The 24,245-nt window shown below is 52.7% G+C and overlaps 10 protein-coding genes across 10 annotated transcripts; 7 read left to right on the forward strand and 3 right to left on the reverse strand.

The window, feature by feature from the left end:
* Positions 1–112: 112 nt before the first annotated feature.
* Positions 113–1,772, forward strand: NCS57_00867700 (Glycosidase; the record flags this gene model as incomplete). Its single annotated transcript, XM_053058486.1, has 3 exons — positions 113–224; positions 278–715; positions 826–1,772. The coding sequence occupies 3 exons, from the start codon at positions 113–115 to the stop codon at positions 1,770–1,772; spliced, it is 1,497 nt and encodes a 498-aa protein (XP_052912317.1).
* Positions 1,773–3,190: 1,418 nt separating this feature from the next.
* On the forward strand, positions 3,191–4,865 carry NCS57_00867800 (uncharacterized protein; the record flags this gene model as incomplete). The annotated part of the gene is made up of 2 exons (XM_053058487.1): positions 3,191–4,324; positions 4,374–4,865. The coding sequence occupies 2 exons, from the start codon at positions 3,191–3,193 to the stop codon at positions 4,863–4,865; spliced, it is 1,626 nt and encodes a 541-aa protein (XP_052912318.1).
* Positions 4,866–5,506: 641 nt separating this feature from the next.
* On the forward strand, positions 5,507–6,232 carry NCS57_00867900 (NAD(P)-bd-dom domain-containing protein; the record flags this gene model as incomplete). The annotated part of the gene is made up of 1 exon (XM_053058488.1): positions 5,507–6,232. The coding sequence occupies one exon, from the start codon at positions 5,507–5,509 to the stop codon at positions 6,230–6,232; it is 726 nt and encodes a 241-aa protein (XP_052912319.1).
* Positions 6,233–6,551: 319 nt separating this feature from the next.
* Positions 6,552–7,409, reverse strand: NCS57_00868000 (Abhydrolase-2 domain-containing protein; the record flags this gene model as incomplete). Its single annotated transcript, XM_053058489.1, has 1 exon — positions 6,552–7,409. One exon carries the CDS (start codon positions 7,407–7,409, stop codon positions 6,552–6,554), a length of 858 nt encoding a protein of 285 aa, XP_052912320.1.
* Positions 7,410–9,647: 2,238 nt separating this feature from the next.
* On the forward strand, positions 9,648–10,823 carry NCS57_00868100 (uncharacterized protein; the record flags this gene model as incomplete). Its single annotated transcript, XM_053058490.1, has 1 exon — positions 9,648–10,823. One exon carries the CDS (start codon positions 9,648–9,650, stop codon positions 10,821–10,823), a length of 1,176 nt encoding a protein of 391 aa, XP_052912321.1.
* Positions 10,824–10,944: 121 nt separating this feature from the next.
* NCS57_00868200 (uncharacterized protein) lies at positions 10,945–12,066 on the reverse strand (the record flags this gene model as incomplete). Its single annotated transcript, XM_053058491.1, has 3 exons — positions 10,945–10,993; positions 11,051–11,057; positions 11,280–12,066. The coding sequence occupies 3 exons, from the start codon at positions 12,064–12,066 to the stop codon at positions 10,945–10,947; spliced, it is 843 nt and encodes a 280-aa protein (XP_052912322.1).
* Positions 12,067–13,757: 1,691 nt separating this feature from the next.
* Positions 13,758–14,192, forward strand: NCS57_00868300 (uncharacterized protein; the record flags this gene model as incomplete). The annotated part of the gene is made up of 1 exon (XM_053058492.1): positions 13,758–14,192. The coding sequence occupies one exon, from the start codon at positions 13,758–13,760 to the stop codon at positions 14,190–14,192; it is 435 nt and encodes a 144-aa protein (XP_052912323.1).
* A 1,683-nt stretch (positions 14,193–15,875) lies between these two features.
* Positions 15,876–21,326, reverse strand: NCS57_00868400 (DNA repair protein RAD5; the record flags this gene model as incomplete). The annotated part of the gene is made up of 3 exons (XM_053058493.1): positions 15,876–16,978; positions 17,840–17,913; positions 17,962–21,326. The coding sequence occupies 3 exons, from the start codon at positions 21,324–21,326 to the stop codon at positions 15,876–15,878; spliced, it is 4,542 nt and encodes a 1,513-aa protein (XP_052912324.1).
* Positions 21,327–21,627: 301 nt separating this feature from the next.
* NCS57_00868500 (uncharacterized protein) lies at positions 21,628–22,857 on the forward strand (the record flags this gene model as incomplete). The annotated part of the gene is made up of 2 exons (XM_053058494.1): positions 21,628–21,845; positions 21,894–22,857. The coding sequence occupies exons 1-2, from the start codon at positions 21,721–21,723 to the stop codon at positions 22,855–22,857; spliced, it is 1,089 nt and encodes a 362-aa protein (XP_052912325.1). The 5' UTR covers positions 21,628–21,720.
* An 89-nt stretch (positions 22,858–22,946) lies between these two features.
* On the forward strand, positions 22,947–23,669 carry NCS57_00868600 (30s ribosomal protein s6; the record flags this gene model as incomplete). Its single annotated transcript, XM_053058495.1, has 4 exons — positions 22,947–22,956; positions 23,180–23,217; positions 23,269–23,300; positions 23,369–23,669. 4 exons carry the CDS (start codon positions 22,947–22,949, stop codon positions 23,667–23,669), a joined length of 381 nt encoding a protein of 126 aa, XP_052912326.1.
* Positions 23,670–24,245: the final 576 nt, after the last annotated feature.

Consider the following 24,245-nt stretch of genomic DNA (forward strand, 5'->3'; position numbering starts at 1 on the left):
TCTTAATATTTGATTGCGAACCTCTTGTCGCTTGATACCGACTCGAGGTGCTTTTTCGCAACAGCATACTCGCCTGCATCGCTACTCTCCGTTTTACTCGACAATATTCATAATGTTGCGATCTCTTGCTGTGGCTGCCCTCTTGGGCGCCGCTTCGGTCAGCGCTCAAACCGTCAAGTGCACCGCCAACAGCAAGTGTCCCAAGGAATCTCCTTGCTGCTCCAGTACGACTCCTTTCTCTACCATTTAATGGCTCGCATTTCTGACAATTCTCTAGCCTATGGTGAATGCGGTGTTGGCGCATACTGCCTCGGTGGTTGTGACCCTACCATGTCCTTCTCCCTCGACTCTTGCGTTCCCGCCCCCGTCTGCGAGGACCGCACGATGAAGATGAACTCGCTTGATCGCATCACCGACATCAGCAAGTACCTCGGTGACTCCTCCAAGAGCGACTGGGTTGCCCAGGGCGAGCCCGCAATCTTCAAGGACAATGTGCTCCTCACCATGCCCAAGGACAGTGTCGGCACTCTCCTGTCCTCCACCGTCTACATGTGGTACGGCAATGTCAAGGCTCGCTTCAAGACCAGCCGCGGTCGTGGTGTCGTTACTGCCTTTATCCTGTTCTCTGACGTAAAGGATGAGATCGACTACGAATTTGTCGGTGTCGACCTCGAGACTGCCCAGACCAACTATTACTTCCAGGGCATTACCAACTGTAAGTTGTCCGCCGTCGCACTGCGTTGCACTCTCACGTCACCCGGCGTCGGGTGTTCACGTGATACCCCTAACCGCCACACCGGTCAATGCTGACAACACATGTGATAGACGAGAACTCGGAGAACATCACCCTGTCTGACACCTTTGAGAACTTCCATGAGTACGAGATCCGCTGGACTCCCGAAAAGATTGAGTGGTACATCGATGGCAAGCTCGGCCGCACCAAGGAGAAGAAGGAGACCTGGAACGCGACCTCGCAGAACTTTGAGTTCCCCCAGACTCCCTCCCGTGTGCAGCTCTCCCTCTGGCCTGGCGGCAAGGAGACGAACGCCGAGGGTACGAGGGCCTGGGCTGGTGGTACCATTGACTGGGAGGCTCCCGATATCCAGAACAACGGATACTTCTATGCCACCTTCTCCGATGTCGAGATTGAGTGCTTCAACTCTCCCACCGCGCCCGGCACTAACAAGGGCAAGAGTTACTGGTACAACAATGTTCGCGGCACCAACGACACCATTGTCGATGGTGACAAGGACCACATCATTGCTTCTCTCCAGGCTACCGGTACCGACATGGACAAGGGCAAGAAGAAGGTGACCAAGCCCAAGGAGGAGGACAAGGACAAAGATGAGGATAAGGATAAGGATGATGACAAGGATAAGGATAAAGACAAGGACAAGGACGAGGATGACGACGACAACGAGCCTGCCACCATTCCCGGTGGTAGCAGCGGAGCTCCTGCCAACGAGCACAGCGAGGACAAGGATAGCTCCAAGGACTCTGGCTCTAGCTCTGGATCTGGTTCCGGCTCCAGCTCTGGTGGTTCTGGCAGCAGCTCAGGCAGCGACTCGAGCGACGACTCGAGCAGCGACACGCCTGCTGACACCACCAACTGTGATACGAGCAGCTTCAACCAGGAGTGTGGTAGCTCCAGCTCCAGCTCCAGCTCGGAAAGCTCTAGCTCCGACTCGGGCAAGGGCTCCAACGCTGGCTCGAGGAACGGTGCCAGCGCCTTCGCAATCCTCATTGCTGGCTGCGCTCTGTACTGGCTATGATTGTGGTCTCGTCTCTTCATGTCCGTCCTGCTCTTGTTCCTCACCGACGGCCCCTTTTTTTCTGATTATATAGCATCTCTTTGTGTTTATTTGTTTTTCTGCTCTGATGAAACAATGGCTTTTGCGGACCGGCGCGTCCTAGGGCCTTGTATGTAATGGCTCTTTTCTTCTTGTGATTATATTTTGCTCACGGTGAGAGGGAGGACACCAGTAAAGACCCATGATGGGGCCAGGACGAACACGCGGAGTAGAGAGTGAAAAGAGAGAGAGATCAAGATAATGTGGAGGTAATGGCTACGGCCGTCCACTCCCTACACTGAAATTTTGTCGTTTTGCTATGAAGAAGTGCACTGCAGGAACTTGCTTCTGATGTTTCGTGTTGAGGAGCTTCTGGCCAATGATGAGCCGAGACATTTCTGCTTTTGGCAGTGAGGTTGTGTGCTTAAAATAGTCTACATGAGAGTCATGACGGGGATGAGGGCATTCGCACTTTTATGATAGACAACCTAATAATAGCAACACTTCAAGTAGAAGCCTATAAGCACAAAGGAGAGTAGAAGATGCAGACCAAGGTGAGAAGCCTACCCAAACTTCTATGACGTCCTATATCATGCACCACACACAACACCAGTGAAACCCTTCTACACGGGGGATTGGCCGGAGAATGCCTTCTGTCAAAGGTTCCTAGCAGCGAGGCTTCGTATTCGACAGTACGGATGCCGCCATGACACCCTGGGGTTCGCACGCCGAAGTGCGGTGAGGCCTGTTCGGTGATTACTGCCTCGTGATGCGCCCCGTTTGCTTAGGCTGGCCACTCTGTCTTGTATCCTAGGCCTGTATTGCCTTCGAGTCTATGTCAGGGCTGACGGTAGAGTTTTGGTGACGACTTGACAGGCTGAGCAGGACATGTCGGTTTGAATCCACTACTGTTTCGTACAAATGCAGAGAGACACTACGAGGTTTTTGACGAGAACGTTTAAAGAGCATGATTGTCTATCCAGAGTACCGGAATTATCTCTTTCAAAGTGGATCGACATGGCTTGGCTGTTACACAACGCGTGACGCTCAAGCATGCATGCATCATGACTGCCCTTTCAATCCATGAGCCGTATATAGAAGCCTCTGTCAGCCTCTGAAGGCGGCATCTCGAAGAACTGCCGAACGTATCGCAGCAGAAATGGGGGCTATATGTGGATGGCGCAGGTGTCGGGAGCCGAACTGTGTGGATAGTGGTAGGGCTGGGAAGTATTAAATAGACGGACGATATGGCTATGATGTTGGTTTTCGTAATGCTATTTAGCTGTTGACCAATTCTTGCTTTACTCGGCAATCAAACAACCAGATATTGAGTTTCCTCACCATTAACCCTGAGTCTTCACATTTATTGTTATGGTAAGGTTGACATTGACGGTGCAGCCATGACTACACATTACTTCTCGGACAAGCTCCCTCATGCCCACGCGATACCCCTTTCTCAATTCAACCCCTTGTCTTTACCAGTACTGCTGGCCATTGTCCTCGTTCTGGTATCTGCCTCGTTGCTTCAAGCCTACTTGGCAACCCGTCGTCCCAAGGACTTCCCCCCAGGACCACCAACGACGCCTTTCCTTGGCAACATCCTCGACGTACCGCTCTCAAAGCCTTGTGTCACTTTTGCCAAGTGGGCACAGAGCTATGGTCCAATACTGGGGATCAAAGCTGGTCCCATGAGCATGGTGGTACTTCACGACCCTGACGACATACATGAGCTCTATGACCGCAGGGGCAGCACATATGCGGGCAGACCGTACAACTATATTGCGCTGAACCACGTCTTTGAGCCAGACATTGGCCAGATTTATCTGTTCCAGCGCAATGACAGGCTGCTGAAGCGATGGAAACGGCCTGCGAGGTGGTTCCTAAGTCAGCAGGGCATTGAGGGGATCATGCCCATCCTCAACGCCGTGGAGGCTCGCTGTATCAAGGCACTATGTGACAGTCCATCTCAATTCCTCGAGCATCTGCGCGTCTGGGCGCTGAGTACGCCGCTTATTGTTCTCAGCGGCCAGACACATATTAACCAAGATCTGCTGCGGACATACTTTTACCGACAACAGCTCGTCACGGGGCTTCTTGAGCCAGGCAAGACGCCACCCGTCGACTTCATAGCGCCGCTACGGTGGCTCCCGATCTTCCTTGCAAAGTGGAAGAGGGATGCTTATTTTGTGCGCAAGCATCAGGATGCCTTTTACGGGGAGATGCTGGCGGGAGCCGTGAGCAACCGACAGAGGCGGAAGGATGGAGATAAGAATGTTGGGGAGTATGAACCTGTGATGGCGAGATTGCTGGGAGAGGGGATGCCGGAGAGGGAGGTCAAGTGGCTAGCGGGAGGACTCCTTGATGCTGCGTTTGACACTGCGAGTGCGGCGGTTACCAATTTTGTGGTGGCTTTAGCAGGACATGCAGATGTTCTCAAGAAGGCTAGGGAAGAGGTGGAAGCCGTCTGTGAAGGGAGAATGCCAACGGACGAGGATGTAGGGAAGATGCCCTACCTCAAGGCTTGCTTGATGGAGGTGAGTACTTCGACCTTGAAGCTATTCAGACATGTTAACCATGTACCAGACATTCCGATGGCGTCCTTCAGCACCTCTTGGTCTCCCACACGTCACAGACTCAGACGACACATACAAAGGATACTTAATCCCACGCGGCACGAACATCATAGTCAACGCCTTTGCCATCCTCCACAACCCAGACGTGCACCCCAACCCAACGGCATTTGACCCGACACGCTACCTAGATCCAGAAAAACAAACAGGTGAGCACAGCAAGAGCACATGGATCTTTGGCGCCGGGCGGAGACGATGTGTGGGAGACCAATACACGATGCATGCGTTGATGGCGATCATGGCCAAGATGGTGTGGACGATGGACATGAAGGTTCCTGAAGGGACGGATCTGAGTGTTGAGGGAGGGTTTGACGATGGGTTGATGATGAAGCCGAGGGAGAATGTCACGGTGGAGTTTGAAGTTAGGGATGGGAGGAGGGAGAGGGTTGAGGAGGAGTGGCGGAAGGGGGAGAGGGAGTTGGAGAGGATGCTAGGGAAGTGTTGATGGATGCAAGGAGCATTACAAGTGAAATTGATCAATTTGTGAGTTGTAATAGCCGTGTTGTATTGGAAGATATTGATGCACCCGTAAAGAGTTACTGTAGGACTGGATGGCTTGACGAGCGGATGAACCATTGCACCGGTACAGGACCAAAGAATTCATCGGCTGAAACCGAATGGAGATGACGAATGCAAGGCGGAGAGAAGAAGATACGAAAATCATACCGAGGAACCCTTGTTCGACAGTCACAGATGCGTTCCTTCGCGCGGCACTTGCCGGGATGCGAAATCCTTCAAGCGAAGGACGAGAGACGAGCGCGAAACGCGAGCATGCAGATCTTGGCGCGGTACGTGTCATTGGTTAGTGCTTTCGGGAATTACTGTGGTAAATAGCGATATCCTTAGCAGTGCTACGGTACCGACATATGGAGGCAGCTTCGCGCGAACTCTGGTCTTGGGAGTTGCATTGACGACTGTATAGATGGAAGGATTGTGATGGATATGATATATAGAGAGGAGTGAATCCGCCCCAAAGAAGAGAACATCATCAAATTTCATCTCAGTAACAACACATTCGCAAGATACACACAACACACCAACATCATCACCACTTACACTCACACACTCCAATTTACTCAATCAATCATGTCCAAGACCATCGCCTTCTTTGGTGCTACTGGCGGCTGCGGCCTCTCAGCCCTCAAGCTCGCCGTAGCCAACAACCACACCTGTGTTGCCCTTTGCCGCAACCCAGACAAGCTCTCGACTCTCTTCCCTTCCAAGCCGGCCAATCTCGTCGCCATCAAGGGTAACGCCCATGACGCAGAAGCTGTGGCGTCCTGCCTCATAAACCCGGCTGATCCATCCCGTCTTGTCGATATTGTGTGCTTCACTATCGGTAGTGTATTCAGCTTTGCAAAGCTCACCACTGAGGACCCGAATGTTTGCGAGAAGGCCATGGACGCCCTCTTCAAAGCTCTTGACACCCTCCGCCAGCAAGGCAAGACCGGCAGGCCTCTCCTCGCCGTGATCAGCACGACAGGAATCTCCAAGTTCCAACGCGACGTACCCATCGCATTTCTTCCTCTGTACAAGGCACTGCACGTGCCTCACGAGGACAAGAGGGTCATGGAGGAGCGACTGCAGGCCGGCTCCGAGCGGTGGGTGGCCGTGCGGCCGAGCCTGCTCGTCGACGGGGCCGTGCCGGACCGCAAGATCCGCGTGGGCATTGAGGATCCCGTCAAGGGTGTCGAGGTTAAGGAGTTTGGATATACTATCTCGAGGGAGGATGTGGGACGGTGGATGTATGAGAACTTGATTGTTGGGGAGACGGAAAAGTATGAGGGCAAGGCGGTTGGAATTACATGGTAGATGAATGATGAGAAGACATATCGGCGGATGAATATGGATGAGGCACGACGGGTTATGGGATTGTTCTCGGAAATGGGTTATGAAAATGAATAGACAAGGGCGTCTTGTGTTATAGGTGTTAGTTTGGACGATAGACGGTCACTTTTAGGCATTCACCAATTAATTAATCGCATTTATGCTGTATTTTCATCATCGTCACAAGTCGTCTTTGCTATTACCTCCACCGGGGTATCATGCCTTTTTCATCTCAACTCAACCGACGACGTTTTCATCCATTCCGTCGGGCTCAGTTCATCTGAAGCCTCGACACATGACAACCTCACCATTCATCTTCACCAACGGTCTTGCCAAAGTAGGCGGCAACCTCGGCCTGCGAGGGCATCGGAAGTCGACCAGACCAGATCACATCGCCCCGGTTTTGTCCCCAGCGTCCAATCCCGAGAGCCGTTCCGAGGAAGGCGACAAGGTCATCAACTCCAGCGGGCCTGTTGAACCAGTGTCCACCACAGAGGTACTCGCGCCAGATGGGGTTGGCGCCAACAAAGTCCAGCCCGTCGTAGTTCTGGCAGCCGTGTCGGACGAGGGTGTCTTGGTCGTCGTGGTTGTGCTGGACGAGGATGGGAGTGTGAGAGACAACCAAGTTGTTGGTGGGCTTGCCGGGGAGGTCGAGAAGGGTTCGGATCTGCTCCAGATCACGGCCGGCGAAGGGCAGACGTCCTGCAACGCAAAAGAGACCGCCGAGGCGAGGGAAGCCTTGGAGGTGTCCGGGGAACTTGAAGTTGAGCAGGGTGAGGACTGCAACGCTGGCACCCTGGCTGAAGCCCGCGATGACAATTCGATGGTATCTACGCCCCAGGGTCTCGGCCTCTCTGTGGATGACGGATCGAAGACGCATAACGGCAATGCCAAGGCCCTCGGCCTGAAGATGCTGGTCGGTAGTAGGTTCATCTCTAAACCGGACAGGGAACCACCCGTTGGCGCTCGGGGCAGTGGGAAAGACCCAGCGAATGGTGGGAAACTCCTGTCTCAAAGTTTGACCACACGAACCGGTGAGTCTGCCGAAACGCTGAGCACAGAGACGGGCCGTCTCGTCTTCGCCGTGGAGGAAGATGACAGTGTGGGTGTGCTCGCCTGGGTTGGCGGGGTGGAAGCCGACAGAGGGGATCTGAGAACTCATGATGACGGTTGTTGGTGTTGTTGGCATCTAGAGAAGTAGACCCTGAGGGTATCTCGAGAGGGATTGGGGATTCCGAGATAAGAATCTACGAGGAATCAAGACTTGAGAGAGAGGAGTATCTCGAGATAGAGGTGTGATGAGCAGGGAAACACAATGCAACTTCCATCTTTATTCATGTTCGTTGGTTGAGGCTATTCAACAATGAGTTGTCTATAAACTACTAGTCTGTATCCGTTTGTGAGGTTCATGAATATCGAGCACAATTGTTCTTAGAACTAAAGCTATAAGCTTGTTTCGTCAAGTGCATGCGTTTGCTTCTCGTCAAATCGAGATATCATCCTGTTGTTGCGTTGGACTTGTATTGCCATTTTGGGACATGACGCTTATAGACGTTTGGCCCTGCAAATCAAATTGCAGTGAAGATGGCAGTATGGATTCGGAAAGTATTTTGACCCTAGACGATCTCTTATAGACGTCTGGGAAGGCTTTGGTAAAAGTGGTATGGCAGTGATCGTAGACCAAGTTGCGGTTCAGCATCTCAGAATGACCCGGCAGCATATCATGTGAGCCTCATCTCAACGGACACCAATTGAAGTCAACGTTTAAACATTAACACGAGAGAACAGGATATCTCTCGTGGTTGGACAAAGGTCATTGTGTATCAAGTCTTCAGAGGGGCGTTGAATGACGTTCATTCCCACTCACGCCCTCAACTTGAGTCCAATCTCGGAGGCAGTCTAGCACATACGACCATACCCACTGGAGAACTCGGGATCCCGTCCGCTCTCCCATAGATAAGCCAGTGAGGGGCGGATTAGTAGTTGGGTCGGTGACGACCAGCGAATCCCCGCTGTTGTATGTTTTTTGCCATGTGAAGCTATTTTCTTTTTACCCTGTAGACGGGTCTTGCTTGAGCTCTCGGGTAGTTGCTGCAAGGAGTGGTACGTACCAGGCTCACGTGAAGAGAACCACGATGAAAGCCAAGACTAGAAAAGGGAAGTATATTGCCAATGAAAAAGGAGGATGAGATGGCTCCTTCGTTCGTTTGCAGTAAATGGAGGAATAGTTCCTTTTAGTGTTTGAGATGAACACCCCTACAGTAAATGATTGGTGTTTCAAGCCTTGAAATGACAAGGATGCTCAGCTATGCCACGAACCGCCAATCCATGTGCTTTGGAGCCTCACCCGAAAAGCAGGCTCCCAACAATCAAGCTTAAACAAGTAAAAAAAAAAGGCGAAGCTGTTATAAACGCGACACACGAAAACCCCCTGCATCGACCCTTAGGCGCTCGTCTCAAGTTCTCTCGTGGCTTGCTTAGCCGCCCTCCAATTATTCTTGGTGAGAGGCTTCCCCGTGAAACTAGAGCTACAACCCGTTTGAGCCTTGGCAAGCGGGATTGATTGGATTGGTCATCCCCCCGCTTACTCGGTGAGAGTTTCGTTTCATCGGGGACCAGAAACTTTGTTTCTTTACGAGACTTTCATTTCACAATGTGCATCTCTGCCACCAAAATGTACTCATCTTACACAATTCTCATGGAAGATTCCTTGGCATTTAATCACCTGGCCTTTTCCCTCTCATCCGTCAAAGCAGGCTGTAGAAATGCAAGACATAGCCTGCCACTATTCGCCCAGCCTAGTTACACAGCCCCTGAAAGAATCTATTCCTATCCATCCGTTCCTGTCTGTGCCCCCCCCAACCACCCCCTGCTTGCGCCTCCGCCTCATATGTGAACAAGACATACCCAGTCAATGAGGCTTTGAGCAGCAGCCGCCCATGACAAGGAGACGCAGTGTTTCGTATCCAATAGTCACTGATTGTTCACTGCCGTGATTCAAAGGCTTACAAGCCCTGCATGTTCGCGCATGGATCAGGCTGCTCACTCACTGTCTAAGCTTTTCCCAAGGGCTGAGGCTTATATATTTCACACACCCTTCGTTGATCATCACCGTTTTAGCTTTTTCTCCCCCTTACTCCTTTCTTTTCTCATCATCCTTCACAGCCTTCTGACAAAAACAGAAACAGATCCGTCAGCTTTCCCTTTCATTTCCCACTTTTAAAAATCTCTCGTCAGCATCCTACAAGAACCCGAAGGACTGGATCCTCCTTTCTTGTCATTCGACTCTCTGCATTTCTAGCTTTGATACCCCATTCAGCGACTTTTCTTTTTGCTTTCTGGTTGATCAATTGCAACTGAAAATCTACCATCACCACATCGACACCAATCATCCTCCGTCATGAAGTTCTCCATCTTCGGCCTCACGGCCGCTCTCACCTCCTCCGTCTCGGCCCTCCCCCACACCCCTCGCGGAGCCTACGCCGCCGCCGAGAAGCTCTCGGCGCGCATCCTCCTTGGCAACTCGGGCCACATCTACATCGCCGACTTCTACTCCAACTCCGGCAAGTTCGAGCTCACCCTCGAGCAGGAGATTGAGGGCGGAAACTCGTGGATGGCCTTTTCCTCCCCCAACCTCTTGTACGCCGTCGACGAGAACTCGGACAACCTCCGCCTCTTTGAGGTCGACCTCAAGGGCAACAAGCTCACCAAGAAGACTGAGAGTAAGGAGGGCAGCACCGGCGTCGTCCACCTCGAGTTCAACAAGGCCAAGACGCGTCTTGTTGGCGCCGCCTACGGCAACGGCACCATCGACGTCTGGAACACGGAAAAGGGCGGCCTCAAGTTCATCAAGACCATCAAGTCTCCCGGAGAGCTTGGCCCCAACACGGAGCGACAGGCTGCTTCCCACCCTCACCAGTCTAACCTGGACCCCTCTGGCCGTTACTTTGCTGTCAACGACCTGGGCACCGACTCTGTTGTCATCATTGACTCCAAGGACGACGCTTGGAAGGTTGCCTCTAATAACAAGGTCACTGCTGGCTGTGGTCCTCGCCATGGTGTCTTCTACCCCAGCGGCGCTGCAAAGGCCACTCACTACATCGTTGGCTGTGAGCTGTCCAACACTGCCATCGTCTACAAGGTTACCTACGAGGAGAACACCCTCGCCTTCACCGAGAGCCAGACCATCTCCACCTACGGCAAGGATGAGCCCCCCAAGGACCCCAAGAAGGCTGCTGTCGGCGAGGTCATTCTGGCACCCAACAACAAGGACCTCTATATCTCCAACCGTCTCTCGGGCTACGACACCGACTCCATCGCCCACTTTACCATCGCCAAGTGCGGCACTCTTACATTTGCCGACAGTGTCTCCACGGGCGGCCTCCTGCCTCGCATGATCAGCTTCAGTGCCACCGCCCAACACGTCTTTGCCGGTAACCAGGACGGTCCCTCCGGCCTTGTTGCCCTCAAGCGTGGTAGCGACGGCAAGCTCCAGGAGAAGCCTATCGCTTCCCTTCCCGGCTCCAAGTTCGGCGAGGCTGGTTTCGGACCTCAGTACGTCCAGCAGATCATTTGAGTGTGATAGAATTGTGTGCGGATAGCATTTTCCATGGCGCTTTCGGCGTTGGTTAGGCAGATGGGTAACAATGGATGTCTTGGAGATTCCTCGACTTGGCGAGCACAATGTAGCATTTTGGTTAAAAAATCTGAAAAGTCTCGTCTATTCTGTTATCAAAAGTCCAATGCCTGTGATATGTGGTTAGCTGTTGAATAATATGTTTACTGATCATGTATGAGACTTACATGAGTCCTGCAAGCAGTGAGCCAATCGCTCCTTGTCCCCCAGCAATGAATGACAAGGTGTACCCGCTTGGCAACGAATCACTCATTGTTTGTGCGCCCATCATGCTTTGCAAGAGTCAATGCATGAAGCAATAGGTACGCTCAAGCCGAATTGGCGCTGTACCCAAGTACTGTGATCCTCTCTCCTCTCTTTGCTTCGTTCAGTCTGAACTTGAATCGCTCGCCATACCTGCACCTCCTCGCCCTGACGTGTCCGCTAAACTATCCTGCAGATGCTTGTACTCTGCGTCTAGTAGTTCCTGGTCCGTACACTTGTGTGCTGTCTCAAAATCGATCAGAACGGCTTCGCCGTCGCCGCCTCGGATTAGAAAGTTGTGCTTGTTGATGTCTCCGTGGAGTATACCCAGCTCGTGCAGCTTTTGTAGGCTGCGCTGGCACGCAGCTAGGTCGTCGGGTTCTGCGGTCCGGGCGTCCGGGACCTCTTCAATCAAAAAGCCGATGACTCGGCCGTTCTCGTGGATGTGTCCGAGAAACGCGGGGCCGATGCCCCGGCCGTGGATCCACTCGTATGAGGTGGTCTCGGCAGCAAAGTAGGGGATCTCCCAGGGGAATTGGGCAAACTTGGCCAACACCGGGCGATCAAAAGATGGGTGGGTGACGCGGTAGAGGGTCTGACGCACGCGGTCGAGCTGGTGGAGCTCCAGGTGATCGATCATGGTCTTGTGCCAGACGTCGCCGATGCCAGGGAGGCTGCTCCGCCTCGTCTCACAGAAGCACGGCTCCCCTGTGCGCTCGTCCTTTCCTACGCGGCCCTCGTTCCAATCGCCGGGCGGAAAAGGTGGTAGTTGCGAGAGGAGGACGGGGGCATATGTGCGATCCACGCCAGATATGAGACCCCCATCAAGCGTCACATATCGGACGTGGGCGTCATCGACGAGGAAGCGATACTCGCTCTGCTCGGCATCATCGGGGTCGGCCAGGACGGCCAGCAGCTTGACGTTGCTGTTGGTATTCATTGAATTGGTGTGCTCAGCTGAGAAGTGAGCTGCTTGCTGACGAGAAAGTGGGAGCTATAAGAAGACACAGGCTTAGATCTGATGGTTCGAGGCTGGGGGTGACACGTGGGGGTTAGTGGTAGCTCATTGAGAGACAAGCACGTGTAGTCGATAGGTCAAAGGGTCTCGGACGGGACGAACAAGGGGAGACTGTGCATCTTTAAGGGCCATTTAACGGCCCCTTGCTGGTCTCCCAAGGGGTCTGTCAATTCTCGGCAATCTCAGTATTTGCGCTTTGACTCGTGGGAGCCCATCATCCGAGACGAGACGCACGTCTGCCCCCCCAATCCGATGCTACGGAGGGACCAGGTGGGGGAATGACTCTCTGGTCTGACGATTCTGAGCAGTCGTGGCCGTGTCAAACTCGTGGTTGCTGGGGTTTTGTTTGCAGACGTTGGTCGGCATGCTGCGAGTTGCATACCACGAACAGGCGGGCATTACACTCTCTGGTGCTCAATCGAGTCGTGCCTCATCTCACGGGTCGCTCGGCGTGTGCTAGGAGCGGGTCCGTTCCGTTCGTGTCGTGCTGATGCCCGGGGTCTTGTTCCTTTAGCTGTCCGGGGCATGACCCGATAGGTGTCCCCGGGCGTTATTGACGGCTAGTCAAGCGCTGAGGATGATCCGGTTCGCCGAGTCATGGTCCTATAAGTGAGGCGGTTCGATGGTGGAGAGGGCGTCTATTCTGCAGGGGTCGGTAGTGAGTGGCGATGGGAAGTTGAAGTTGGGTTTGGTTGAGCCTCACGGGGAGAAAAAAGCAAGGAAGATCGAGGTGAAGGGGAAGGAAGGCGCCAGGACCGTTCCAGGGCTCTTGCCATGCAGGTTCGAGGCCCGAGACCCGTGACCGTGCTGAAGGGTTTAGTTATCAATCAGTGTATTTCTATGGATCCATGGCTGCCCCATCATCTCTTTTCTCTCAATCCGTCGCCTCTTGAGCTGAATATTCATCTGCGTCGTGGTGTCGTACGACTGGCTCCAACAGTGTCTCGATGGATGCTTCATTTGATGCGTTGTCCAGGCAAGCCACCTGGATGGACAGTTTATCGCCTCCTCCCCCGCAGACAAGACCAACAGCGCATTTACTGTTTTACTTGGGCCTGAATCTTTTAATAGCTTGCTTCTGGCTTGCATGTTTTACGCCTAATGCCTGCATAATTAATTGATTCTCTCCATCTCTACCGAACTTGAATACTTCACCTCTCATGCCCCCATCTCATGATATCCATCATCTCTTCTCTCGTCTCCTCATGTCGCCTCTCCCCCCATTCCACGGCAGCCAACCAACTTCACCCCGCAGGTAACCATCACCATTCGCCTCAGTTCGGCTGATTGGAACTAGGCATCTCGTCTTACTGCGTCTGATACGCTCAGCCCGCATGCGATACCACGGCAAGAGGCGCGTCCTCTGCAGCGGCATATGCACTCGACTCTCTCGAGGCACACGTTGAAAACCACGCACGCCATACACATTATCCCGTCGCCCGCTTAAATATGCACTCTTGTCCGGGCCTTGCCCAAGTGGACGACCCGACCACTTCTTCACCATGTCATGTCCCAACCGTCTGGGGTCGTCCCACGCCCTCTCCCTCCCCTTCATGTCTTAACCGTCTATTCCTCTTAATATCCTCATCGTGCCACTTTTGGCCTGCGATTGGATGTATATCCGGCGCCATCTGCAAGTCTCTGCGGTGCACCAGCGCCCTGGGACACCCGTTGATGCCCAGAGCCATGGCCTGCTCGACCCGGCTCTGAGGCTGTTCCAGAGGGGTTTGCGCAGCATTGACCAGTCTCGAGATGTCTTTGTCAAGAGGCAGTTCTCTAGTAACCCCTCTCGGAACAACAACATCAAGATTGGCCTCATTGTTGGCTTCGTGCTCGCCGCCTTCCTCGCCGTTGTCATCGTCTTCCTGTGGATGTATTGCGGTTCTATCCGCTTCACCTTCAAGAAGAAGAAGCACCGTCATCACCATCACAGGCACAAATCCGTCAGTAGCAGAGGGTCTAGGGGTTCTGACCGAAGCGCACCACCTTCACCCAAGTCTGCGACCGAGGAGACTCCTCCGGCAGAAGACAAGCCGGCAGATAAATAGGATGAGACGACATTGGCAAGTTGTCTCCCATCATTAGATGCATAGTTGACTGACATTCTCTCAGACCCTTCACTTCTTGTGTATGATTCTTCCACTGTATTTATGATGCATATGGTTCCTTGTCGGTAAACTTGTAAGCTGGCTGCATGCGACATGAGCTTGGTCTTGATTGCGATATGGCTGATTGATCTCGAGTTTGTTCTTCCTTGGTGACTTCTATTTCCCCTTTGGTAGTTTATCATACTCCTTTAATAGCACATTGGCGCGCCTGTTTATTCTTTCCAAAGTCCCGACTGCCATACCCTCTCTTACTTCCTATCATCTCGAACAATGCCATGACGAGGACAGACGATTCCATCTACACCCTTGCCACACTGAGGGAAGCAATCTCCCACCTGAAAATCCCGACCGATCTGAGGAGCATCCATCTCGTTCATCAGTAGACCATCGTACTTTGGCACAAATGCGATCGGAGACTGAAGTATTGGTTCAGGTCGTTGAGGAGCCCAATCATTGATGATGATAGGGCTTGGAGGGCTGTCATGCTTGTGACGACAGCGATGATGTCTCTTCCAAAGCTTTCGTTCGTGACGGTCGTGGGCATGTTTATGATGACAATGCTTGTGTCGATGGTGGTCGTTGCATTTGTGATAGCGCTTCTCGTGATGTTGCTCTGGGATATAAAGGTTGGCGAAATAGTCCTGATGCTCGCCATGGTTATGAACATGATGGCGCTTCTTGCTGTGTCGACGACGTCCCCCACGAATGTGTGTTTCATGTCGATGATGGCCATGTCCATGTCCATGTTTCCTCTTCTCCATCTCCTTCATTTTCCTTCGCTTCTCCGCCTTGGTGTTCTCCCAGGCACAATAAAATAGACCACTGATGATGATGATGGCCAGCAGCGCCAGCCCAACTGCTATTCCAACAGTCCCAGAGCTGGCGTTTCGACGGTGCAGAGAGGACGTTCCTCTGGAGAAGAGGGCATTGGTCTTGAAAATGGGCTGGGTCCTTGATGTACTATTCAACGATGCGATCGAAACGATGACCCTATTATTGACTGGAGCCATGCTGGGAGATTCTCTGGGGCTTTCAGAGTGTCGATGCTCTTGGCCGTCTTCTCCTTGGCCATACCAAAGACTGATGGGCGCCATCACAAAAGTGAGGATCTCGACATCACTGATAAGTGATTGATCGCGTCGAAAACAGAATCCATGGTTTACTATATATCATCTCTATGCACAAAGGGACGGGTTTCGACACCGACGCTACAAAGCCTTGATGCTCGTCTTCGGCTAGCAGCCGTCCCGTTGTGCACATAAAGCTTCCGATTCCTTTATTCTGCAACCTACAAACAATGAAAGTTGCTCTTTTACAAAAAGACTTAATTAGTTTTCACTCTTTAGATAGTTTGGGGGTTGGTGACGAGCGCTCCGAGTTGTTTGGTCAAACAACTTGCACGACGGTGCCCAATGCAACATGACAAAGAACCTTCAATTTTTAAGAAAAACATTAAGAAGGAGGGAAAACATTCTGGATATCAAGAGTTCTGTTGCGTGACGGAAAGAAGAAGAAAAAAACACACACACCAAACTATGGAAACAGTTCTATCATCCTCCTTTGTGCCGTCTCATGAAATCTAGCCTCGCCAAACCTAACAATAAACAGTTACCCCCTTTATCGCTACCTCTCCCTGTGTCTCCTCTTCCTATCATCACCACCCCCCTCCTCAAGCCCACGGATCTGTCCCAGAGTGCTCCCAATGACATCCTGAAGCCTACCCCCCTTGCGAACGAAGCGATCATAAAACTCACAGTCGCGGTGCTTGGCACCCCGGGCATTCAGCGAGATGATGGTGCTGGACATGGCCTCGAGCTCCGTCTTGAGCGTCTTGAGGTCTAGCTCACGGCGGTATCGTCGCTGGCGCCGTCGACGTCTGCGCTCCTCGCGTTCTTCTCGCTCGCGGGAGTCGCGTCGGTGATGGCGGTGCGAGGAGCGGCGATGCTCTCGAGGGTCTGGCTCGTATTGGGGTTCGGGTTCGTAGGGAGGGGGGTATGTTTCGCCTTGAAACTCGTAGTAGGGCTCTGCAAAGGTGACTCGGTGGCGCTTCTTCTTGCGTCTCTCCTTGTCGGAGGCGTATCTGTCTCCTTCATCCTCGAACCCCCTGCTTCTATGTCCACCCCTATCCCTGTCTCTATCCCTCTTTCTCTTCTTGTCCTTCTTCCTCTCCTCACCCTTCCGTCCATCATCATTCCCTCCGTTCAACATCCCAAGCACGAAGCTACCCAGACCCCGAAAGTCCTCGAGGTTGATCTCGCCAACGCCGCCGGCACCAACACCGCCACGAGTACGGTCGCGGGTGCGATTACCAGAGGACTCGCCCATGGCACGCTTGGCAGCTGACCTGGCAGCCGACTTTGCCAGGTTCTTTGCAAACGTCTCCATGAAGCTTGTATTCTCGGGGGGTCGAGCTCGTGAATTGCCGTCGCGCTCTGGGCGGCCAAAGAATTGCTCGGCGAAGCGGTCCATGTTGTTTGCTTTGGACGATTCTGTCAGGTGGTGAAGAACAATCTTTGAAATAAAGTAGAGTAACAGAGAGCAAAGATGTCCCTCGTCGTCACTGTCGTATCCGCCGTCTAGATCCTGCTCGTTATCACAGACGTCCCTGTCTTCAAAGCCAACCTCTGCTTCGACGTCAGACGCTCTAGTGGTCTGACACTTGTCCTCAACCCGAGTCTCTTGTTGTCCGAGGTCGACCTTGTCGTCGTTGACCTCTTTCTTGATCTCTGGATCTTTCCGAGACACCGAGTCGTGAGTAGCAGCAACGTCGTCGTCGCTCCGTCTCTCGACAGCGTCTCCAAGCTGAAGAGACTCCAGATCGCAAAGCTGACGCAGAGAGACCCCGCAAAAGAAGGTAAATAGAAGAAATCAACAATGGTTGCAGCCTGAAAAGAAAGCGAAAAGGGTGTGTTGCATATATGCAATGCAGCTCGGCGGCCGGCAGATTGATTGACTGACTGACGCCCAACTACAATGAATGTGTGTACTTTGTCCTTGTTACACTCTCCGAAAGGCAGAGCATCACCACGGCTGCCGCCAGGTGGCTTCCCGCCCTTTTAAATAACATGCGTATGCCGCCCCCAAATAGTGAGTTGACACCCATGAGAGTCCCAGGTCAGGTGAGACGCGTCAGGTTCGCGATGGGTTGTCCTGAATGATGGAGGCTCATGGTCACGCGATGTCTTGTCTGAGGCGACTGGACGCGGCAATGCAGGAACATGACCGCCATGAGACATTGCCATGACCAGAAATATTCGCTGAATGATCGCCTCGGTCTCTGAATGAATGAAATGACCAGACAGCCTGATTGAGTTTCGGAATTTTGGGAAATAAATTAAAAGTCGTGATGTTTCCATGTGTGGCTTCGCTGATCAGACGTCGGCACTTGTCTCACTCAGCACATAACACGGTAGGCAGCAGAAGCAACCTCACCTGAAAACCCATCATCATTATTCATTTCTGCGCGCGAGCTTTCTCGTAGCGCGCTGTCTATATTTACTCTATGCCGTAGTTGTGTGTCGTATAGTTCACCAACGCCCATAGAATGCAAAGGAATACCAGCCCAACTGTTGTGCATCGAGTTTAACTCAACAACTCCTTGATGTCCTCAATACGTTGCAGCTTCTTTTCTTCGTCGTTCATCATACCCAGCGAGGTCGCACTGTCACATGTTAGCCTTGATTCGTCACCCGTAGCTTGGTCAACTCACATGAACTTCTTCCGCTCTTGAACCTTGAGCATCCGCTCCTCGACACTTTCCTTGACCACAAACCTCTTCACCTGTACTTCCGACTCTTGTCCCATTCTGTGCACCCGATCGATGGCCTGAGCCTCAACCGCAAAACTCCACCAGGGGTCCATCATGAAGACTCGCCCTGCGCTCGTCAAGTTGAGTCCTACACCACCCGCACGCAAACTGAGCAGCAGAACAGTGAAGCCTTTCCTCTCGGTAAACTCTGTCAGGACTGCCGCTCGAGCCTTCTGGGCCATCGATCCGTCAAGTCGTAGATATTTGACATTTGCCCGTGTCAGGGCTGGCTCGATGAGGCTGAGAAACGAAGTGAACTGTGAAAACACCACAGATTTCATCCTGGGATGTTCTCTCCGTAGCGCACGTAGTTCTGACATGAGCGCCACAACCTTTGCTGACGAAGCGTTGACACCCACACGCTGTAGGCTAATTTTGGGTTTCTTCGAGACCTTGTCAGGGTCGTCGTCATGCCGGACAACCTCAAACAGATCCCGCTGGTTGAGGGGCTCCCGGCAGTTGAAACATCGAGGCATAACTGCCCTGTCAGTTTCATGCTTGATGTAGTCTAGCAAACACTTCTTGCAAGCAGAGTGCCAGCATCCAGTGACTGTCTGGTCATTCATCGGCTCTTCAAAGCAGAGCGGACACTCGTTTTCCGCCTCGTCGCGAATCTGCTCCAACGCATGGGCGCCAAAGACCTGGTTGTTATCTTTCGATGCTTCATCCGTCACCGCAGTGAACGAGGTGATGAGTGACTCGAGATCCATATCGTCAGCAAGACCAGAGACTGCGTCGGAAGCTGCCTCGGCTTCTACCTCGTCCGCCACGATATCACGGTTGCGGACTAGAATAGGATGGCAACAGGACTGGCGAAGACGCAGAATCTGCGCAAAGATGGTGGTGAATGCCTTCATGACGGTGCCAGCCTCGACGTTTTGCGAGAACGTCCGCTTCGCCTTGTTAAAGATGTAGTCATAAACGCCTCGCTCCGTCTCCGACAGTTCCACGTTGACAATCTCAATCTGCTTAGGTGGTAGAAGCACAAGAGGCTTGCCGTCGGGTGTCTTCATGTCTTTTGTGCGCCGAAGCACAAGAGGCTCCAACACTGTTTGCACCACATCCAAAGCCCGAACGAACTCTCCAGTTTCAAAGGGCACTGTGATAAACGTCCGCCAGAATGAGAAGTTGTTCCAAGGCTCCACGCCTAGGAATCTGACCAAGCTAAACAAGTCTTCCAATTTGTTGACAATGGGTGTTCCGGTCAAAGCCCAGCGGTGGTCAGCTGAGATCTCGTAGCAGGCCTTGGCTGTCTTGGATGATCTGTTCTTGATGTGATGAGCTTCGTCAAGAATTACTCGGAAAAACTTGAGTGAGAAAAGGCCGTTGTGGAATGACTTGTCGCCATTCTTTGCAGCGATGCTGCTAAACTCAGACAATACCACGCCGTAACTAGTGATAACTATGTCTGGCGCGCTGGCTGCATTGGATGCACAGCAGAGTGCTTGAAGGTTGTTGCTTTTTTCGTTGCCGTAGTATAGTTCAATCTTCATCGTCCCCTCCTTGGAGGCCTTCTCTGCCTCGCTCTGCCACTGCGATAGTAGTGACATGGGCGCAACGACAAGCGTTGTGCAGGGCGCTGGAAGAACAGACTCGGAGTTCATGCCCAGTCTTGTAAGTTGGTTCACACTGGAGATGCCACTAGCGGATTGGCGAGCCTGATGAGCAACCTCTGATCGGTGTGTGTGAACCAGACTCAACATCTGAATCGTCTTTCCAAGTCCCATCTCATCAGCGAGAATGCCACCAAGACAGTGCTGCTCTTGAACCGGAAAGTCGAGGGAGAGATCACCAGAATACGGATTGACATAAAAGTTGGGCTGTCCCTCAACTGGCGGTAGGTCCTTGTCGTCGACATCCTTGAGAGGCCAAGTGTATTCCTCCCAGAGCGGATGCATCGATGGCTCTCTGTTGCTCTTTTCATCTTTCTCCTTGGCCATCATCCAGTGCAGCGCTTGCTTTTGGTATGGACGAAGATCCATAGCGAAAGTCTCTGCCGGTTCCGCTTCAGGGGTGCTGAAGTCGAAAGATTGCGCCTTCTTGTAGAGTGCATCGAGTTGATCCTGCTCCAGCTCCTCTCCCTCTTCCGTGTCTGACGAATTTGATGAGTGGACTTCTTTTCCATTGGTGGTTGTCTTTTTGAGGTCTTTCTGCTTCTCCTCGTCTTGCTCAGCAGCATGAAGGAGTCCCTTACGACCGTCCTTCGCAGCAGCATTTGTTACGGTTGGCTGCAAATTGATTTCCTCAAAGAGTTTCACTAGAGCAAACTGCCGTAGCCGAAGATTCTTCTCATCGGTTGTCTCGTTTTGCTCAAAGAAAACGGCCGACCGGTCGTCAGCCAGCTGAAAGGAGCGATCAAAAAAGGCCGACTTGAGTATGAAGCATCGTAGTTGCAGAAACACGGTATCGCTTGTCCGAAGTCTCTCAGGGATGTAGACGCAGGTTCCTTCAAACTTGCAGACCTTCTGGTCGATCAGTGTCGACACCCACTTCGCGGTGTCCTTTGACAGTCGTCCAATTTCCGTCCCGTTCTGTGTCGTGAAGCGCACAACAATATCAACCCGCCGTGAAGCAAAATTATTGGCTCTTGATGGTGTGACAGAGCCAAATTTCCCTTTGACCTTTGCCGGTTGTGGTGGCTGGGGCCTGTGTCGCTCGATCTTGACAATATCGCCATGCTTAAGGAGGTTGGTTCCGCTTCGAGTGGCCCATCCTTCAGCACCAAATGCTCCTATGTATCGAAAATTTGGCATTCGCTTTTGTGAGATCGTAGCTTTTGGGCGTTCTGTGATGGCGCTTGGGGAGCGACTCGAGCTCGCAGCTGTAGGTCTTGACGAGGTCGGCAATGGTGGCTTCTTGGCGAACTTTTTGTACGTCCCGTCAAAGTACATGTTGACGGCTCGTTCGAGGTTGTTTCCGCAATGGTCCCTGATAGCGGAGAGAACATCGGAGCTGACTTTATCGCCAATGAAGGCCTCAAAGGTCTCCTGATCGAAGGATACGGAGGACGACTCTTGCTGTAGGTCGGATGGAGGTGGAGGTTGTGATTGCTGTGATGTTCCATTTGCGGATCGTTCGACAAGGACGTTCCTATCATCTTGTTCTAGCTTGACATCATCATCTTCGTCCTTGAAAAAACGTCTTCGTGGCTGTAGCGGGGACGAGTCGAGGTTGCTTGGTAATGCTGGATCAGAAGAGGGCTCTGAAGGGTCCACAAAGAACCTGCGCTTCTTTGCGGGAGGCTCTTGAGAATCGTTGAAGCTCATGTTTGCCGAAATTCACCCAAATTGAGCGGATATAAAGATTCCATTCAAAGTTTGCCTGAAATGTCGAACCCAAGCTTCAACCCCAGATAATCGTCTCGGCGTCGCGCAGGGAGACGCGATCAGCCATTGTAAGCGCGCCTTGGTGTCAAGAGATCACATGACCGCGCGATCCCTGAGAGACCAGCGTTAATTGATGTGGCTGAGAACTGTGGCTGGTAACTCCGACGTCATGAAAAATTTCCCGAGGATTGGAAATCCGACGTTCATGGGTGGCCGTGTCTAAGTCGCAAGACCGTCATGTCCATCATATCACGACCAGCACCGCCGCTTTCGAGGTGAAACTCGCTGTTGGAGACCAATTCGTGCTGCGCAACCTTGGGTTAAGCTAGGCTGCATGTATCGTCCACGGCTTCTGGGCCAGGGCCTTCGAGGCTTCGCCCATGCCCGGACGAGTCGCCGAACCTACATTACCGATGCCGACGTCCAATCTGCAAGACGGTACTGCTACACACAACTGCAGTACGCTTATTCCTCTCCCCAATACCGATTGAAGCTAACATTCTCTAGAAATAGCGACTATGACGCCCATCTTATCCGCCGCTTCGTCCCCTCCCCCGTCCAAGACACATATGCCGCCCTCCGAACCCTCAATCTCGAGCTCGTCCGCCTCCCCGAGCTCGTCTCCAACCCCACGATCGGGACCCTGCGCATGAAGTTCTGGCAGGAGTCCATCGACAACACTTTCGCCGGCCGTCCCCCCCGCGAACCCATCTGCATCCTGCTGCACAAGAGTCTCCAAGACCTGGAGGCGCGCGCCGGGACCGCAACCAAAAAGTCCATCAAGTTCTGGGTGTCGCGGCTGGTGAGGACGAGAGAGAAGCACATGTCTAATCGGCCGTTTGGGAGTTTGGCAAGCTTGGAGGAGTACGCCGAGAATACATACTCAACCTTGATGTATGCGACATTAGCGTCTCTTCCATTGCGCTCGATGAATGTCGACCACCTTGCGAGCCATATTGGAAAGGCATGCGGCATCGTGGCCGTCCTGCGTGGAATTCCCGTCCTGGCAGCACCACATCCCCCGGTGAACACACCATCCGGGGAAGCTCCCCCCTCACGCGAACCAGCCCTACTTCTTCCGCTGGATGCAATGGCTGAGGCGGGGGTCAAAGAGGAGGAAGTCTTTCGACAAGGTCCTAATGCGCCCGGCCTTCAAGACGCAGTCTTCCAGGTTGCTACGAGGGCCAATGATCATCTAATCACAGCGCGCGAGATGCTAAAGAGGTTAAAGGCTGGCGAGGACCCAGGCCATGAGTTTGAGCATCACGGAGAGGGCGAGCACTTTTACGAGGAGGAGAGTGACACAATAAAGGAGATACGCCAAGGCTTTGGCGTGCTTCTGGAGGCTATACCGGCAGCTCAGTATCTGGAAAGGCTAGAACAAGCTGATTTCGATCCGTTTGCGGTAAAGACAGCGGGTTGGAAGCTGCCTTGGAACATTTGGCAGGCCTTGTCCAAGGAACGGATCTAGGTTCTGAGGAACCGTGTATTTCGAGGCGTGCCTCGAGTGTAACCCAAAATACTATTGTACTATAGACATGAGGATGTATCAATATGATCATGAACAGACGTCAATTGAATGCAATTGAGCATATGCGATCTTTTCATCCAATGTCTTTATCGTGAGCATCAGAGGAGGGGTGTGCCCCACTTGTCATGAAGCTTCACCGAGTTCTAGCCCACCCTTCACCACGGCTGATCCTCGGCATCAAAATTCGAGACCCAGAAATCCATTCAAGCTCAGCGATAGTATCACCTCGAATTGCTCTGTGACATTCCCATTCTTCCCGTAGATGTCATCGCCAAGATGCTCTACGAACTCATTGCAATTGTACGTCCCTACCTCAATCTCCTGCAAACTAAGCAAGCTGACTCCAAATAGGTCCGACCGGGCAACCTCTCCGAGGTGAAAGAGTACGCCTCAACCGAACCCTTCGAACCATCGATCGCCCTCGCCCATTGACTAACATCTTCGCCCATAGAATCGCCCAGACTGTCGGCTCCCTCGTCCTCAAGAATGGCGGCGTCGTGCGCGGCCTCGCCAACTGGGGCGTCTTCTCTCTCCCCAAGCCCATCTCGGTGCATCAGATGAAGCACACCCACGGCCACTACTTCGTCATGCGATACGACGCCGCCTCCAAGGTGCACCAGGACGTCCGCAATACCCTGCGACTCGAGCCCCGTATGATCCGCGCCGCCCACGTCAAGCTCGGCGACGGTAAGCTGGAGACGCTGGCGAGATTCGGACCGCCCAAGTGGAAGACGACAGGTAGCGAGGCATAGAGCGGGCGGATGGGAATTGAAACGATAACTACCTTACGACGACCAATTTGCGGCTGACGAAGAGGGGGAGGAAATTTATGCTGTAGGATACTCAAGAGCATGAGGATCGAGGACCTGGATATGTCCAGAGTCAAGAGTCCAGGCATGAGGATGCCGTGTACATTTAAAAACACGCTGCCTTGGGGATGGCAGTCACGGTTGTATGAACTACTATAGAGCCCAGAATCTCTGCATTGCATTTCACTACCGACCCCCTCGAACCTGACCATGCCGACGCTCCTGAGCCGTCCATGACCGGGCTCAGTTCGCAACCAAGACAACGATAACCTCGATCTGTTTGTGTGTCGCTACCTATCTATCATAAAGTCATCAATTGCAGCCACACCAGTGGCCTGAGTGCCCTTGGCTAACGCCGCCCTGTCTAGAAACGCAGCCCGCTGCCCATGCTCCTGGTTGGCCCTTACACGATATGTTGTCTGTGAAAATGCTATGTGGTGAATAGGCCGATGCCATCGTTCACGTCGTTATGTACTCCAATCCATCCTGGTGTCGCCGTCGTCGTCACGAGTCTGACGA

Source organism: Fusarium keratoplasticum, chromosome 6, assembly GCF_025433545.1.
Source record: "Fusarium keratoplasticum isolate Fu6.1 chromosome 6, whole genome shotgun sequence".
In the NCBI taxonomy this organism is placed as follows: domain Eukaryota; kingdom Fungi; phylum Ascomycota; class Sordariomycetes; order Hypocreales; family Nectriaceae; genus Fusarium; species Fusarium keratoplasticum.